The sequence below is a fragment of the Panthera pardus genome, unplaced genomic scaffold (genome assembly GCF_024362965.1).
Source record: "Panthera pardus isolate Hobbes unplaced genomic scaffold, ASM2436296v1 HiC_scaffold_15, whole genome shotgun sequence".
NCBI classification, from domain to species: Eukaryota; Metazoa; Chordata; class Mammalia; order Carnivora; family Felidae; genus Panthera; species Panthera pardus.
Genome location: NW_026526710.1, coordinates 43198839 through 43217654, shown reverse-complemented (window position 1 = coordinate 43217654; position 18816 = coordinate 43198839). Strand labels below are relative to the sequence as shown.

The 18816-nt window shown below is 36.2% G+C and overlaps 1 protein-coding gene across 1 annotated transcript in view; it reads right to left on the bottom strand.

Annotated features, from left to right (window-relative positions):
• Window positions 1-18816, bottom strand: part of TAF4B (TATA-box binding protein associated factor 4b) — a 124403-nt gene that overhangs the window by 70057 nt on the left and 35530 nt on the right. Inside the window, exons 8-9 of the mRNA XM_019465502.2 lie at window positions 14624-14759; window positions 13856-13961 (exon numbers count right to left, since the gene is read on the bottom strand). Of these exons, the coding sequence (XP_019321047.1) occupies window positions 13856-13961; window positions 14624-14759 (242 nt within the window). The remainder of the gene's footprint in view (window positions 1-13855; window positions 13962-14623; window positions 14760-18816) is intronic.

Below are 18816 nucleotides of genomic sequence, written 5' to 3'. Positions count from 1 at the left end.
AGACTAACTGTATTGATTATATTCAACAAATATACTAAGTATAATAAATATATTATTTTTATCACCTCTCTCATTCTTAGCAGAGTAGTATGTAAATGGTAAATAGTTGAGGAAACTTCCATGTATTCAGAACAGTGTGCTATTTATCTACTACAATATACTGAGAAGAACAGTGGGTAAAAATGAGGAGTCGAACTGCCCATAGTGTAATCCTGACTGCCAGTTATTATCTGTATGAAATAAAGCAAATCAATCTTTCTAGACCTGCACTGTCAGTAAAATGGAGACAATAACAATCCCTACATATTAGACCGAAGATTGAAGGAAGTAATTCATATCATGGGAAAAGGAATTAGTTTAATATACAAAGAGCTCCTACAAATAACTAAGGAAAGAACCTATGATCCAATGGAAAAATGGACAAAGCACAAGAATTTTCAGTTAACAGAAAGTTTAAAATGACTCAAAAATAAGATGTTCGACTCATAAGAGAAATACAAGATATAACCTTTCACCTGTTAGACTGGAAAAAACTTGTTAATAAAGTTCATCAGAACAGGTGAAAATATGCTATTGTAAGCTTTGTTGCTCAGTGTAATTTGTAAATCTAACCTCTGTGGAGATTTACTTGATATTATCTGCCAATTTAAAATGAATAAGCACTTCTTTCTAGAAATTATGTGAAATGATAGCCACTGCAGCTTTGTTTTCCTAGTACAAAACACTGGAAATAGCTTAACTATTCATCATTATGTAACTGATAAAAATCTCAAATCACAATGAATATACACTGGGATAGCACAATCTCCAAGATTTATTACCACTAAGTTGTAAAAAACAAAATGTAAAACATGATGTATTATATACTACCATCTATTTTGAGAAAATTACATCCAGAAAAATACACAAGAATTTGCTAACAGTGGTTGGCTCTAGAATGGGAACCTGGGTAGCAGAGTGAAAAAGAAGCAAGGGAGAACCATATTTTTCCATTGTATATCCTTTTTTCCTTTTGAATATTGTACAAAATATATATATTACTTAGTAGAATAAATTTGTTTAGAAAGTATAAAGAAAAAATTTATTTTAAGATCAAATTTTTCCCTTAGATTACTAATCCCTGGTAAAATAATTTTGCCTTCAATCCTTTTTTTTTTTTTTTAACCACCCTCAGGCATAACCTCTATACCATAGCCAGCACATAAACTCACACAACACCCTATTTATTCCTCTTTCATGCCTCTGTGAAGTTATTTTTCTCATGGGAAATCCCTTTTGTCTTTCCTCTTTTGACTCAAATGTAGTGTAACATACTGAAGGATTTCCCAAACCTTAGTGATTTTAAGAACCACCCAGGAGTATGTTCAAAATGCAGGTCTCACAATCAAATACACACCCATTCAGCACCCACAATTCATGTTCAGTGGGTCTATTATAGAGGGTTTTTTTTGGTTTGTTTGTTTGTTTGTTTGCTTTTAAACAAACATACTTAGGTGTCTGTGAGGTACACACTCTGTGGACCACACTTGGAAAACTACGGAGTTATAAAATTAAGACCACTGGGGCACCTGGGTGGCTCAGTCAGTAAAGCGTCCAACTCTTGATTTTGGTTAAGGTCATGATCTGACAGTCAGATTCAGAGACCGAGCCCAGTGTCAGCCTCCAGGCTCCATGGAGCCTGCTTTGAGATTCTCTACCCCCCTTCCACACCCATCTCTCCCCTGCTCTTGCTGGCTCTTGTGCTCTTTCTCAAGATAATTAATTAATTAATTAATTAATTAACTGTACCAATTCTAGAGTTAGAGACCAAGGTTTCAGTCCCTGTTCTGACAGTTATTAAAAGGATGACCTTGAACAAATTTGTTCACATCTCTATTCATCAATTCCCTTATCTAGCTTGGGTGAAAACTGTAGCTATTATAAGATTTTGAATGAAAACTGTATTAGAAACTAGAACCATATCAGAAATCAAAAATGAGTATGTAGAAGCACCTGGTTGGCTCAGCTGGTGGAACATATGACTCTTGATCCCAGGGTTGTAAGTTTGAGCCCCGCGTCAGGTGCAGAGATTAGTTAAAAATAAAATATTTTGGGGGGCACCTGGGTGGCTCAGTTGGTTAAGCATCCAACTCTTGATTTTGGCTCAGGTCATGATCTCACAATTTGTGGGTTCAACCCCCACGTCAGGATCTGTGCTGACAGTGCGGAGCTTTCTTGGAATTCCCTTTCTCCCCCTCTCTCTGCCCCTCCCCTGCTCTCTCTCTCTCTCAAAATAAATAAATAAAATCTTTTTTTTAAATGAGTATTTATTCATTGAAAAGTAATGAAACCATCACATATTAACATAAATACCATTTTAATGCTAACAATGCCAAAATTAAAAACTAATCACTCAGAAGGATAGCATTGTGCTCTTTTTTCCAATCTCTTTAAAAATCCATTGGCCCTCTTCACTTTGGATGAACCTTTAATGCATGGTTTTGTAACATCATGTGTTGGTAATCTGAAAAATATTGTGTCACTGAGTTTACACAGATCTTCCAAATTTAGATTCACCATACGCAATCCAAAATCACATGTTAATATCTGCACTGATCTTATCAGAAAATCTAAGTATTGAGAAGATGTTAAGCTCATGGTAGTGGATACAAGGTTTGCAAATTTTTAATATTTGCTTAAAAAGCTCAAACTTTATCACTGGCAAATAAATGCTGTCAGTTGTTTTCCCTGAAGTGACAGGCTCCGTTTTTTCATTTTCACAAAAATATCTGTCAAATTCCCAAGTCTAAATAACCACCGTTTGTTTTTCAGTTGCTCTTTGTTCTTTCAAGTAAAAGTGGTGCTCCATGAAAAGTGGTTAGTTTAGCTCACAATTGAAACACAAGCGCAAGCACTTGTCCTTGAGACAACCTTGAGACCCCAACATGCAGAAGAGCTTTATGCAAACCTCCTATTTTGTCACACAGAATACTAAACAGGTGTGTACTCAAGGGTTGAGACCTAATAAAAATAATAATGCATGACATCTCATTAAAGACAAACAAACAAACAAAACATCTAGGTTCTTTTCATTTACTGTGAGTGTGTGAGGGTAAAGAATGAATGGCTACCAGCATAGTTTTGTGTCCCTGCCTTGAATAATACTAAGGTGCCAGAGGTTTTGCCACTGTAGTTTTTGAACCACTAATCAAATAATATACTGAAAAGGGCAAATAACATTATTATTAGTAGTAGTAGTATTAAAATTAAAATTGTTTTAACTTCACAAATTCCCTGAAAAAGTCCTCATTTTCAAAACTATTTTCTATAGATCACATTTGGAAACCTGATGGTTATACTTACAGTCCCAAACTTATAATGAGCAGCAGAAATACTATGAGGATTTTTAAAATACAGACTCTTGCCAAGGTTCAGCCTCCAGAGATTTTATTCTGGGTGAGCCCACAAATCAATAATCTCAGTAAGTTCATGGGTAGTTTTGAAATTGTTGACCTATGCTATACTAGCAATTGTTTATTTATAAATTGTTCTGAAAGTATCTACCACCCACTTCCTATATTTAATACATTTTCCATTATTAATACTGTTAAGAAATTTTTATTATAAATAATACCATACAATTGTCACTATCTCTTGGCTTTGATCCTTCTTGAGGATGCCCATGACATATAAAAGAGACATGTCCTATTTCCTGCCTATGTAACTTCAACCTTTGCTTCATCTACCTCTAATACCTTTTCTTCCAGTTCATTCTGCACCTAAGTACAAACATTTTTCCTAAACGGCATTTTACTATGACAAAATCTGGCCAAAAACTTTGAAAGACTTCGTATCTTTTCTCCCAAGTCTTTATTCATATAATTTTCCTGCGAAGAATGTTTAAGAGCTTAATTTCTATTGAGATCTAGTATAAGGCAACTCCTCCAAGAAGACTGTTTTGTTGAATTTTAACTCTAGATTTAGAGCTAATCTGGGCATAGCTCACACTGATGCTTTATCTTTCCAAGATGAGAGGTTTCTTTTGTCACTAGCGGCTCTCCAAAGTCCTGCTTTGGAAAGATTAACTATATGTATTATTTCATAGGTTATATAACAACATGTATTATGGCTATACCTGTACCTATAAGGAAAAGCAGACTCTTTAATAAATACATGATGAAAAAACTACATATGAAGCAAGGTGAACATATGTTTAATCTATATTAGAGAATCTGATTCTTGCAATATAAGAAAAGAAAGGATATCCAATTTAATGAAGTAATACTGTCTATGCAAATAGCATGTAACGTGTCCTATGTTATTTTCCTAAAAGTGTCTTTTAAAGCAAAAGTTTAAAAATAACACATTAAACCCCTACTAACAGAGGTAATATGTATATGCATTATCCATCCATGAATATTTTACTATTTTTTCCTATAAGAACTCTTAAAAAAAAACTTAACCTTAAAGCATTACCGTATCTTCAAAAAAATCAATAATAATTCCTTATTATCATTAAATAGCCACTCAGTTTAAGTAAGGTTAACTAAACAAACATGCAAAGGTACAGTCATATTTGCCACTTCTAATGCTGAAATAAGAATAAAACATGGGGGGCGCCTGGGTGGCGCAGTCGGTTAAGCGTCCGACTTCAGCCAGGTCACGATCTCGCGGTCCATGAGTTCGAGCCCCGCGTCAGGCTCTGGGCTGATGGCTCGGAGCCTGGAGTCTGTTTCCGATTCTGTGTCTCCCTCTCTCTCTGACCCTCCCCCATTCATGCTCTGTCTCTCTCTGTCCCAAAAATAAATAAAAAACGTTGAAAAAAAAAATTAAAAAAAAAAAAAAAAAAAAAAGAATAAAACATGAATCTCTGGCTCCCTCTGGTGTTTAAGTACTGGTGTTAAGTGCCTGGTGAATAAGTTCCCTTAATCATCCCAGGTACAATGACAAGCAGAATAGAAAATATAATTCTCTTAGTGGAAAAATCATGAACAAAAAAAAATTTTTATTCAGTTAAACAAGTAGTTTTGAAAAAATAGGCAGATATCATCCTATGTTATTAAACCTCATCCAGTTAAAGTCAAGACAAGATCTAATGGCATACACTATTATCTCCTCTTATTTTACAAGAGTCAACATCAAGGGTCTTTTTTAAGCTTCATTTTAACAACTGAAGTGACATTAAGTACCCAAAATAAACCAAACGTAAGTTTAAAAAAATGTAACTTTAAAAAGATATGCATAAACCATGAATAACCCAAATTACTATAAAGCATTACACAAAACAAAAAAATGTATCTTACTGCAAAAATAAAAGATATCTTTAAAAATAGCTATGGTTATAGAAACTTCTATTCTCTTTTCAAAATTCATTACTTCAGCAACTATTTGAATGTTTATTATGGACCAGGCCTTGTTCTAAACATTAGGTATACAATGGTAAATAAAAGTGACTATAAACACCCAGAGAGTCTAAAAGGAGTGGGAAACACAAGGAATGGTAAACAAACAAACAGGATATTTTCTGATGAGTCCTTCACAAGACAGCAAGTGTGAATGAAGAAACTACTTTCCGTTGGCTGGCTAAGCAAAGACTCTCTAAAGAGTTAACTTCTAAACTAAAGTGAGGACCAAGCCAAATGAAGACTGGAGGAAAGAGAGTCCAGGGAATATCACATCTACAATATGCCCATGTACAGTGGGAACATGAGTAGTGTGTCTGAAGAACAAAAAGGAAGTGAACAAGAAACCCAGGTCCCTTACACCATGCAACATTATATCTGCAACGATCTGCTTACTTTCAGTTTTCCCAAATGTAAGACAATCTTCTGTCTGACTCATGCCACTGTTTTTTAGTATGCCTGTTATCTACAGCCTTACTGAATTCCAACAAACAGAACTACAGTTCAAGATAGCTGACATCATAAAAAAAAATATCAATTCTCGGGGCATCTGTGTGTCTCAGTCTGTTAAGCGTCCAACTTTGGCTCAGGTCATAATCTCACAGTTTCTGAGTTTGAGCCTAACATCAGGATCTCTGCTGTCAGCACGGGCCTGCTTCAGAACCTCTGTCCCCTTCTCTCTCTACCCCTCCCCCCTGTTCGCGTTTGCTCTCTCTTAAAAATGAATTAAAAAACATTTTTTAAAAAGTCAATTCTCCTTAAACTAATCTAATCACATGACCTCAATAAAAAATGTTCATAGATTCTAAATTTCTAAAATTCACATGCAGTAGAAAAATAAAGTGAAGATACCTTTGATAAAAAAAAGGAATAAACAGAGGGTTTACCTTGTCAGATCAGATATAAAAACAAATAATGAAAGAATCATAATAGAAAATGCAAAAATGTTAACACAGAAATAAAATAAAAACACTGCACTAAAATGAAATTCTAGAAATGTGCCTATATAAGTGATAATTTATTATCAGGTAAAGGTGACATCTCAAATCAGAAAGGTAAGGATAATGAATTCTTTAGTAACTACTGTTGAGACAGGCATTCCAATTGGGAAAAAGGTAATTTCTGCTGCAGACATTTACAAAGATAAAATCAAGAATTATTGAAAAGGTAAAGGTATATGTACATATACAAGATGTGTATACATATCTTGGAAGAAAATATGGAAGCACATCATTATGAGCTTGGGATGAAGAAGGATTTCTTAGAAAATGGGAACATTCAAAAGCCATAAAGCATGAGTGATAAATCGAATATTGCGATTTAAAATCTTCTAAAACAAAAGACACTAAAAACAAAGTTGCCAGTTAAACAAAAGACTGGGAGAAAAATATTTACAACATATATAACAAAGAATTACTCTCCAATATATATATATATAAGTCTAGAAAGCAATAAGCACTCAACAGATAAATGAGCAAAAGTAATAAGCTAGAAATTTCCCAGAGAAAATACTAATGGTGACATTTTTGCTTCAGGCAGTAAGTGGACTAGATTTACTGAGGAGAAATTACGCTGCATTCTAACTAGACCAGCATAAGACATTTTCATTCTAATGTTGGGTGCACAGAAGTTGTCAAAAAAGTTGTCAGTAAAAATAAGCAATAACCACACTCTAAAGGTAAAACTGCCTCAGGGACAAATGCCTGTGGCTGGCACTAGTTCTCAGACCCCTTATAAAGTGGAGAAATTGTATCTGAGACTGCTGGGTTCAGTCAGGTTCCCTAGAACAGGTGCTAAAGTGGTCCCAAGTCAACAGTCACCCTGGTTCCTACAAGAAAGTCACAAATCCTCTCTGGAGTAAAGCAAATTCATTTTAGGTCCTCAGGTTTAATCTGATTTACACATCCAACAAGGTTTTAAATTCAGCAATTCAGCAATTATATTTTTCACTTCTAAGTGTCCTTTTTCATCACTGTATTTATTTTTTTATATTTATTTATTTTTGAAGGCGCAAGCAGGGGAGGGGTAGAGAGGGGGACAGAAGATCCGAAGCAGGCTCTGCACTGACAGCAGCAAGCTGGATGTGGGTCTCGAACTCCCGAACCATGAGATCATGACCTGAATTGAAGTCGGATGCTCAAATGACTGAGCTACCCAGGTGTCCCATATTCATTTTTTTTAATAGAAAATTATTACTTGCTCATGTTTATGATTCCACATTTTGTTTTTAACCATTTTATAATAATTTTTAACAATGAATATTTGATTGTCCAATGTTTGATGTTAGTAGGATTTCAAATGTGCTGCTGTTTCACTGTAGTTTAACTCAGGGTGATTTTTCCCTGTATGTTTTACCTTTGAAAGTGAATACATACACATACACACAAAACTATGGGAACAGCATTTTTAAAGTGTTGAAAACAAAAAGTCAACCCATAATTCTAGTATCACTCCTGACATCACTGTCTACATAAATAACCCAAAATAATCTAAAAATTATCAGAAATAAGAACTTAACAAGGCAGTTGGCATAGGATTAAAAAAAAAAAAAAGCAATGTGCATTCCTATGTAGTAACAGAAAAGGCAATTACCAAAAATATATTTATAATAGCAATAAAAGAGGCACCTAGAATAAATTCAACAGATAAATTCAACAAACTGTGTATACCTATAGATGAAATTGTAACACTTTATCGAAAGATGTTTAAGAAAGCATGCATAAATGAAGATATAAATCATGTTTATAGACAGAAGACTAAAAATTATAAAGAAATCAGCTGAAGGACAATAGACTCAAGGCCATGCCATTAAAAATTCCAGCAGACATTTCTGGTGGAATTCAAATACTTAAATTTATATGGAACAGCAAAATCCCAAGAACAGACATGAAAATCAGTAAGAGTGGAGAGGTGGGATATGAAAGTGAAGGAAGGAAAATAAATAAGGAGAGGTAGGTAGAGGAGGTACCTTAACAGATTCAAAATTTATTTTGAAGTTATGGTAAATTGAGAAGCATCCTACTGGAAATAAACAAATTAACCAAAAAGATGAAGCAGAGATGAAAAGATTAACTAAAATGGATAGACAGCCTAGAAAAGATCCATGTGTATATGACATAGGAGGCATTGCAGATCATTGAGTCTTCATTAATGTTGTTGGAACAAATGATTATGCATATGAGAAAGAGTGAAGTAGGATCCCTACCCTACGTCATAGAAACAAACAAATCCAAAATTAAACCCTTTTGGGGTGCCTGGGTGGCTAGGTTGATTAAGCATCTGACTTCAGTTCAGGTCATGATCTCATGGTTTGAGTTTGAGCCCTGTATCAGGCTCTGTGCTGACAGCGTGGAGCCTGCTTCAGATCCTCTGTTTCCCTCTCTCTGCTTCTCTCTCAAAAATAAATTAACATTTAAAAAAATTCAAAATTAAACCCTGTTGACCAAGATTTAAATATAAAAAGTAAAACTTAAAAATTGTTAGAATATTATAAAGGTATCTTTATGATACCAAGGAGGATAAGACATCAATAAGTAATTCATATATAAGAAATTGCTAAATTCAACTACTTTAAAATACACCATAAAGTGTACTGAAAACACTAACTCCAATAGATATTTGCAATACACAAAAGTGTAAAGAATTACACTAGGACTTCTGCTTCTGCTGTAGACTATCACTTATAACAGACAATTGTTCTGATTAAACAAAACTAACAAAGCCCAAAACATTTTTTTAAAGTTTCTTTGAAGGCAGATAAATGCTGGGAAAACCAGGTCTTGAGGAACCACAGTTCCAAGAGAAGAGAACCTCATGATAGGAGGTTCCTCATGAGAGGAAACAAAATTCTCTCCATGCTGTTTTTTCCTTTGGGCATGTGCAAATTCTTGATAAGGAATAAGACACTAAGGAGCCATGGAGAGGGCAGCTACTAAGTAGAAAAGCCAAAAGAGCATTAGGCAAACTCATGAGGATAGAGAGACAGGAAAAAGTTCAAGGCTGCCAAGGCTGCCAAGACTCAGAGTGTAGGCCATGATCCTATAAAAGAATTGAGGCACAAAGAAACAGACCTGACATTGTGTGATGATTTTTCACTTAAGGAATGGAGCACTAAAACTCTGCAAAAGGGGGCATCCGGGCGGCTCAGTTGGTCAAGCATCCAACTTCAGTTGAGATCATGATCTCAAGGCTCGTGAGCTGAGCTCTGCATTGGACTCTGTGCTAACAGTTCAGAGCCTGGAGCCTGCTTTAGATTCTGCCTGTCTCTCGCTGACCCTCTTGCCATTCACATTCTGTCTCTCTCTCCCTCTCAAATATAAATAAACATTTTTTAAAAAATGTAATTCGCTTAAAAAAAAAAAAAAAAGAAACTGCAAAATAAAAGTCAAAGAACCCAGGCGAAAAGCTTTATGAAAAGCACTCTGAGAAGGATTCTGGGAGATGGCAAAAGAGCATCAGGAATCTGTCTAATGTAACTATTTTGGATCTTCTGAATCTTTTGAAGGCTTCCAACTTCCAAGGGGATGGTAAGGTAAACTGTGGTTATTTGGGTCAATTTCAGCTGTTAGTTTGGCAGAAGCTCCCCATCCCCCAGGCTGCAGCCCTGGAGCAGACAACTATGCATATGTATTGGAGCAGTCTGCGCAAAGCTTGGGGCAACTAGGATGAGGAAAAAAACTGTTCTCCAAATATCAGGAGTATATGCTAGGATTACTGATTGTTGCTTCTGATCATACAGATGTAGACAATGAAGTGAGTGGCCCATTGTTGCTGCAACTCCTCCCTCTGTTGCAAGGTCCTCACCCTCTAGCCATAGGAACAGCCAAGGGATTTAAAGGGCCAGTCTCCATTTTTCCTCATGCCCTCATTTTCCTCTTTTGGAAGCCCAACATGAAAGACTAGGACATTCAAAGGCAACAGAATGTATGGGGGCAATTAGAATGTCATCAAACATGCCTAGGGAAAAGCAAAGGCTAAAGATGATCTAAGATCTAAAGTGTATACCTCAGGTTGATCCTTCAACAACAAAACACATACAAAACAAAAAAACAGCAAGCTCTGGGGAATGCGAAGAATCTAATTTCCAGAGATGCCACATTATTAGATTTAAACGTCCAGTTTTCAACAAAAAAATCATGACACATACAAAGAAACATGAAAGTATGACCAATTAAAAGAAAAATAAAATCCACAGAAAACTATCCCCGAAAAAGACCCAGGGACAGATGTACTCGACTGCGACTTTTAAACGCTGTTTTAAAGATGTTCAGGGGTGCCTGGGTGACTCAGTTGGTTGAGCATATGACTCTTGATTTCAGCTCAGGTTATGATCCTAGGGTCCTGGGACAGAGCCCCACATCAGGCTCCGTGCTGAGCATGGAATCTGCTTAAGAGAATCTTAAGTAAGCATGGAGTCTGCTTAAGATTCTCTCTTTCCCTCTGCCCCTCGGCCCTCTCCCTGACTCATACTCTCCAAAAAATAAAAAATAAAAAATAATTTAATTAAAAAATAAAAAAACAAGCATTGAAGAGAGAGATAAAAAACAAAGGAATGAAAAGGAGATAAATAAAAGATCAGAGACAAAATAGTGGAAATTAAGGGAGGTAAACAATAAAATCCATACTACTGCATTCCCTGAAGACTGAAACATAAAACAATGGACTAGAACTAATATTTCAAATTATAATCCAAGAAAACTTTATAGGCATCTCAAGAGAGCAGAATCTGCATATTAAACATGCCAATTGGGAACCTAAGAAAGTTAAGGTCAGAATGGGCAATGTTTCACAGCATATCCTGATACAAAAATATTACATTTCAAAGATGAAGAAATAAATTCAAGGCCTTCAGATGAGAATATCAAATATATAAAAACAACATAAATATCAAGCAACAGTGGAGAAGCATTTTTTAAAACGCAATACAAAAATGTTACAAAAATGTTAATTTCATATCCAGCCAGATGTCCTTCATGTATCAAGGACACTGCAGCAGTTTTTTGTTTTTTTTAACACACAAGAACTTAGGGAATTCTACACTAATCAGCCTTTCTTGAGTACAGGAACTCTACTCAAGTAGAATTGGTTCATTCCAACGAAGAGATAACTAAGAAAACGTCAGAGAAAGGGCTGATGATGATCGTTTTAATATAAAAGTAGACCTACAACTAAAATGCAGATGGAGACAAGGAAGAAAAACTACTGCAGAAATTATTTTAAATTATGACAAAGAAATAATGCAACTAAAAATGGAAGAAAGTTGAGGAAGAAGAAAATAAAATATCCACACACTAATTTTTATACAGGAAATAGGCAGGAATTTTAGAATATCAATATAAGAACAAACCTAAAATTATAATACTTCTAGAACAAAGCACAGAAGATAATCTCCGTAAGCTAGGATTACACAAATATTTCTTAGGTAAAACGTGAAAAATATAATTTACAAGGAAAAATGTAATGAACTGAACTTCAGCAAAATTAAATGTTTGCTCTGTGAGAAACACTGGCAAATGATAGAATATACCATAAAGAAAATATTTCCAAATTACTTATGTGGTAAAAAGCTTAGATCTTGAATACACAAAGAACTCTAAAAACTCAACCATAAGAGGGGCTCTTGGGTGGCTCAGTTAAGCGTCTGACTCTTGGTTTCAGCTCAGGTCATAATCTCACAGTTCATGGGTTCGAGCCCCATGTTGGGCTCCACCCTGACAGTGAGGAGCCTGTTTGGGATTCTCTCTCCCTCTCCCCCACTCATGCTGTCTCTCTCTCTCTCTCAAAATAAATGAACCATAAAAAAAAAAAAATCAACCATAAGAAATCAACTCAGTAAGAAAAAATGGGCAAAAGATTTGAACACACACTTCATCAAAAGAATGTATGTGGATAGCAAATAAATACAAGAACAGATGTTCAATATCTTTAGTCATTAGGGAAATGCAAATTAAAACTACACAATAATAACCATAATACACTTATTAGAATGGTAAAAATCAAAAGAACTGACAATACCAAGAGGTGACAAAGTAGAAGAGCAAATCAACTCTTATTATTGCTAGCAGAAATGCAAAATGGTACAGTTCCTTGGTAAAGTTTGGCAGTTTCTTTTTTTTTTTTAATATTTATTTATTTTGGAGAGAGAGAGAGCGCATGCACATGCACACAAGAGGGGGAGGGGCAGAGAGAGAGGGAGACAGAATCTAAAGCTGGCTCCAGGCTCCAAGCTGTCAACACAGAGCCCGACGTGCGGCTCAAACTCATGAACCATGAGATCATGATCTGAAGTCAGTCGCTTAACCAACTGAACCACCCAGGTGCCCCAAGTTTGGTAGTTTCTTTTTTTTTTTTTAATTTTTTTTTTAATGTTTTATTTATTTTTGAGACAGAGAGAGACAGAGCATGAATGGGGGGAGGGTCAGAGAGAGAGAGAGGGAGACACAGAATCTGAAACAGGCTCCAGGCTCTGAGCTGTCAGCACAGAGCCCGACGCGGGGCTCAAACTCACGGACCGCGAGATCATGACCTGAGCCGAAGTCGGAGGCTTAACCGACCAAGCCACCCAGGCGCCCCGGTAGTTTCTTAAATAAACACACACTCACCTACTGATCCAGCAATCAAACTCCTAGATATTTACTTAAGAAATGAAGACCTATGTTCACAGAAAAATCTGTATATAAATGTGATTTTTTTTTAACGCAGGTGCCCCTGTATATAAATGTTTATAGCAACTTTACATATTACTGTAAAAAAACTGGAAACAGCCCAATGTCCATCAACAGGAGACTACAAAGGTTATTTCTCACCAATACAAAAGAACAATCTTTTAATATTCAAAATGATATGGATGAATCTCAAAAACATGCCGAGAGGAAAAAGATGCAAAAAGGTTAATGCAATTTGTCATTTAAGTAAAGTTCAAGAATAAACAAAAATGATCTATGGGGATGGACATAAGAATAGCAGCTGCTGGGGGCACGTGGGTGGCTCAGTCAATTAAGTGCCCAACTCTTGGTTTCGGCTCAGGTACGTGATCTTGCAGTTTGTGAGTTCAAGCCCTTTGTTGGGCTCCGCGCTGTCAGTGCAGAGCCTGCTTCTCTTTCCCTCTCTCTCTCTGCCCCTTCCCTGGTCATGTGTGTGCATGCGCTCTCTCTCTCTCTCTCTCTCTCTAAATTTTAAAAAACAAATTAAAGAATAGAGGTTGCTGGAGGCAAGGGTTAGAAGGTAATTGATTTGAAAATAGCATGAAGGTAAAGGATATGTTCAGCATCTTGATTATACAGGGATGTATATTTATCAAAATTCATTGAACTATACACTTAAGATTTATACACTTGCTTATAAATTATACTCAATAAAGTACTGTCGGCTTTTTAAAAAGGCATCAAGATATTTATTTTATAAGTACTATTCTGCCATCTTTTTTGTTAATACTACTTCCTTAAACCAGACCAAATTTTAACTATTTTCTTTACCTGAAAGATGTTATTCCATTCTCTTTTACTTTATTTTTCTGAATAGGAGATGCTTGGAGTGACAGAATTTTATTTCCTGGTAGGGTAATTTGCTTTAAAATGGAAGCTATAAAAACAAAAGAAGAAAAAAGAATTTTAAAAAAATCAGTCATGCCATATTAGGAGAAATGCAGGACAGCAGCTTTTAATATACCCAGAATAACCAAAAGAAATTTCAAGCTGTCCTAGAACTATGTTTAAACTCAAAAATGACAATGAATTTATTCCCTGCATGAAATCATCTTAGAAAAATCATAATTTCTCTTCATACAGTCTTCAGCCTATAGGATTACCAGCATTATGAAAATATGCATAAATAGTGACAAGTGATGTTAATATATCATTTATATTTGCATATTTTAAAAATACATGAAACTTCTTTTGTGTTAAGACTGATTTCCAAATGTAGAAAAAGTACATTTCAAAAAGAAAGAAAGCTATAGCAATTTTTGTAAATTAAAAAAAATGCTTTATTCACTAATACATTGTTTTATCTAATTACAAAATACCATGAGTAGTTGCTTCTTCTACTCTAAGATATATATCCCCAAAAAGTAGCTATGTAGATACAAAGAATGTGCTAGTGATTTTTCAGTCCTCTCTCCTAGGTCCTACTTTTAAAAGAGTACCTTTTCTTAATATAACAAATAAAAAAGAGAACACAAAACCCCATCATGTTCCAAACCCAGTATGATGGGGCCAGGGATGCGGGGTGGGGTTGGGGTCTACCTGGAGGAAACTGACTGGCAGGTATTGCAGTGCTCACTGGCATCTTCTTCTGTCCAGATTTCTGAATGGTCAATGCTGAGGAATGGGGAAGTGTGGTCACTTGTTTTGCAATACCTCCTGAAGGCTGCTGGACTACCTGAAACAATGAGAGTTATTAATACACTCATTCAACTAAACCTGCTTTAGGAAAGAACAAGCTTTCAGTTGTAACAGAACAAATGATTGTGCTCACCTAACTGTAAATATACTTTTATGTTAGCATAACAAGAAAGTCTACCTAAAATTTATATCTGTATGTAGCAAAATTATCTTGTTCAAAAGTGAAAAATAGGACTTTCTCACGCAACGTACAGTAAAACCTTGGTTTGTGAGCATAATTCGTTCTGGAAACATTTTGCTTGTAATCCAAAGCATGTGTATATTCAAGTGCATTTCCCCATCAGAAATAGTGGGAACTCGATTTGTTCCACAACCCAAAAACATTCATATAAAAATGATTACAATACTATAATACAAAATAAAGAAAATACAGCATATAAAGAAAAATAAACAGGGGCATCTAAGTGGCTCAGTAGGTTAAGCATCCAACTTCAGCTCAGGTCCTGATCTCACAGTTTGTGAGTTCAAGTCCCACATGGGGCTCTGTGCTGACAGCTCAGAGCCTGGAGCCTGCTTTGGATTCTGTATCTCCCTCTCTCTCTGCCCCTCCCCCACTCACAATCTGTCTCTGTCTCTCAAAAATAAATAAATGTTTAAAAAAAAATGTAAAAAAGAAAAATAAACAAATTAACCTGTGCTTACCTTTGAAAACCTTTGTGGCTGGTGTGAGGGAGATAAGAGAAACGAGGGTTATTGTGTAGGACGACTTGCACTATCACTAACAGAATCACTGCTATTTACTGGCTCAATGGAATCTTTTTCTTTTTGTGCAACTTTAACAAGGAACCTATCCAATGACACTTGCTTTTGCCTCCTTTTGAGGATTTTGTGGAAATGTGACGTTGCTTTGTCATTAAACAGATTCATCCCTCACACTGCTACAGCTGTATTCAGGTGGTGCTTTTCTACAAAATTTTGCAGCTTCCCACATTGTACACATCTCCCTAATCTCATTTGAAGTGGGGGATTCCTCCACCTTTTTTTCCTCCTCCTCTGCATAGGAGATCTCCTCCATAACCTCTTGTTGTTGCTCACAATGCAACAGTTGGATCCAACGGTAGGATGCCAGTTGTGGGCACCTTCCAACATTCTGAAAAATCAGATTTCTGCCAAACGCTGCGGCCTGAGACCAAGTATCTGAGTATGGGACACGATCACCCACAATCCCACACTGAAGAGAGACAGAGAAGAACCACTGGCTCAGCTGTGATCATGTGATGTTTGGCGTCACATACTACTTGTATTGTAAGGCATCACTCATTGATCAGGTTAAAATTTATTAGAAATGTTTGCTCGTCTTGCAGAACACTCGCAGAACAAGATACTCGCAATCCAAGGTTTTACTGTGTTTTCTTTTTAGAGTGTAATTCAAATTTACACTATCCACTGCCCAATTTAACTCTCCATTTGGATCATATTTTCTTTTTTTTTTTTTTTTGTTTATTTATTTATTTTGAGAGAGTGCAAGTGGGAGAGGGGCAGAGATAGGGGGAGAAAGAGAGAATCCAACCCCACAGAACTGTGAGATCATGCCCTGAGCCGAAACCAAGAGTTAAGAGGCCTAACTGACTGGGCCACCCAGGTGCCCCTTTTTTCTTTTTAATTATTTATTTCATTTATTTTGAGAGTATGCATATGAGCAGGGGAGGGGCGGGGGGGGGGGAGGGGCAGAGAGAGAGGGAGGGAATCCAAAGCAGGCTGCACTGTCAGGTGTATGAGATCAGGACCTGAGCCAAAATCAAGAGTTGGACACTTAACTGACTGAGCCACCTGGATGCTGTGTATTTCTTTATTATATATTTTATATATACTTTATAGGTATCTGCATTATTTGCTTTTTTATGATTAGCATATACTACATTTATAATTAGAAAAATGAAGTTGAGTTTTCAAACTAATATTACTAGAAAAATAATAAATTCTACAATGAAATATGCATTCACAGTTACATTTATGCATTCAGACTGAATCTTAACAGAAACAATCCTTACAATTCTGGCCTCTTTCCCCATTCACTCACATTTTCTTCCTTAATATCCTTTACTAAGTATTCTTTTTCAGTATTTTAATTTTGAAAAACAATAATAAAATATTATTAGAGGGTGCCTGGGTGCCTCAGTGGTTAAGCATCTGACTTCAGCTCAGGTCATGATCTCACCTTTTGAGAGTTCAAGTCCCACATTAGGTAAGCATGAGCCCTGCTTCCGATGTAAAAACAAAACAAACAACAACAACAAAAACGACAAGCCCTGCTTCCGGTGAGCTCTGCTTCTCTCTCTGTCCCTCGTGAGATTCTCTCTCTCTCTGTCCCTTGCTCACTTGCACCCTTCTCTTTCTTAAGGGGAAAAAAAAAAAAAAAAATATATATATCTATATATATACATATATATACACACACATACATATATATACATATATATGTATACACACACACACACACATACACACACACACGTGTGTGTATGTGTGTGTGTGGTGAGTTAGTCTTCATACCATTCTGATAGGTACTCACGTAATAGCCCGAAGCTCTGTCCCTGAGGTGGATGCGGGCCCTACACAGCCTGGCTGTATGTGACCTGGACTATAAGGAGTGGAGGTGGGGCAGACAGGGATAGCACCCATGGGACCGAGGCACCACTATGTGGCCCTGACAAGAACAAGCTGGGGAAAGCAAGCCTCAGTGCCCACCCGTAGGATCCCAGGTGTGCCTGGCCCTGCCTACAGCCCACGTGGGATCAAGATCATACACATGGGGGGAGACAAATATGCCAGTTAAAAACATATAAATATATCTTTATACATGTTTATAATTATTATATATATTATGAATATACAAATATTTATATAAATGTATATGATACATGGTATTTATACATATCACAAAGTTCTGAGCTGGGATTTAAATAACCCTGGATCCCTATTATTCCTCATCTTAATGATTATGACACTTGGGGCAGCATGTACAGCACACTGCACGCTTGCTGAACAAAATAAAATACAATGAGTGAGAAAGTAGAAGAGCATTCATTAGCGTTCTTTCAAAGTACCACTTAAAACCACAGTATTAGGCATCTTATGGAGATTGAGAAATTATTGCAGAGAGATGGAAATTTACCTGAAGAGATATTTATTCCTACTTGGCAAGCAAAAGAAAGCTGTATCATATTTTTGCAAACTTAAGTCCTTTATTTCCCTCCAAAAAACCACTAGCAAGGAAAATCACTAAGTAGCACATACCTTAGCCTTTTATCTTGACATGTCAAATTCTGATGTTTTATTTGAATCTTAAAATAAATTAATGTTCTAATAGTTCATAGAAATATAGGTCTAGGGCTACATAACATTACTTAGGTTTTTTTTTTTTTAATTATGATTTTTACATTATGCTCTGGGATATGTGACAAGGAACTATTGCTTTCTCTGTATTTCAACCCTCACCTACTCCCCTATTCATAAATACACAGCAATCAAATGTTTATCTGTAAATAACTCAAGTAGTGCATGCACACACAGCTACTGGATTCAATCACTTACTATCTCCTCTAATTTCTATACATTATTCAATATGTGATTACCGGAATGAACTCAGTAAGGTTGACTTCCAGAAAATAGAAGACCCTAACTAAACAAAAGCTGCAGTATAAAAGTCAGGTAGTTAGTTGCCAACCATTTCTCAGGAACAGCTAATATATGGTTCTTGTACCACAATTCCTTACCTTCTGGGACAATGGCATACACCACTAAACACTTCTATATGCCCACATTCAGCCTCAGAATCTTAACACAGAGCTCCAGTCAAATCCTACAATGAAAGTTGAAACTTATTTGCCATGCCCAATCTAAATTAAAACTCAATCTTGGTAAACCTTAGAACATGCTGTTTCTTTAATTTAATGGGCCTTCTAAACTCTTAAAAATGTGCTCAGGGGCACCTGGGTGGCTAAGTCAGTTAAGTGTCAGACTTCAGCTCCCGTCATGATCTCGTGGTTTGTGAGTTGGAGCCCCGCATCGGGCTCTGGGCTGACAGCATGGGG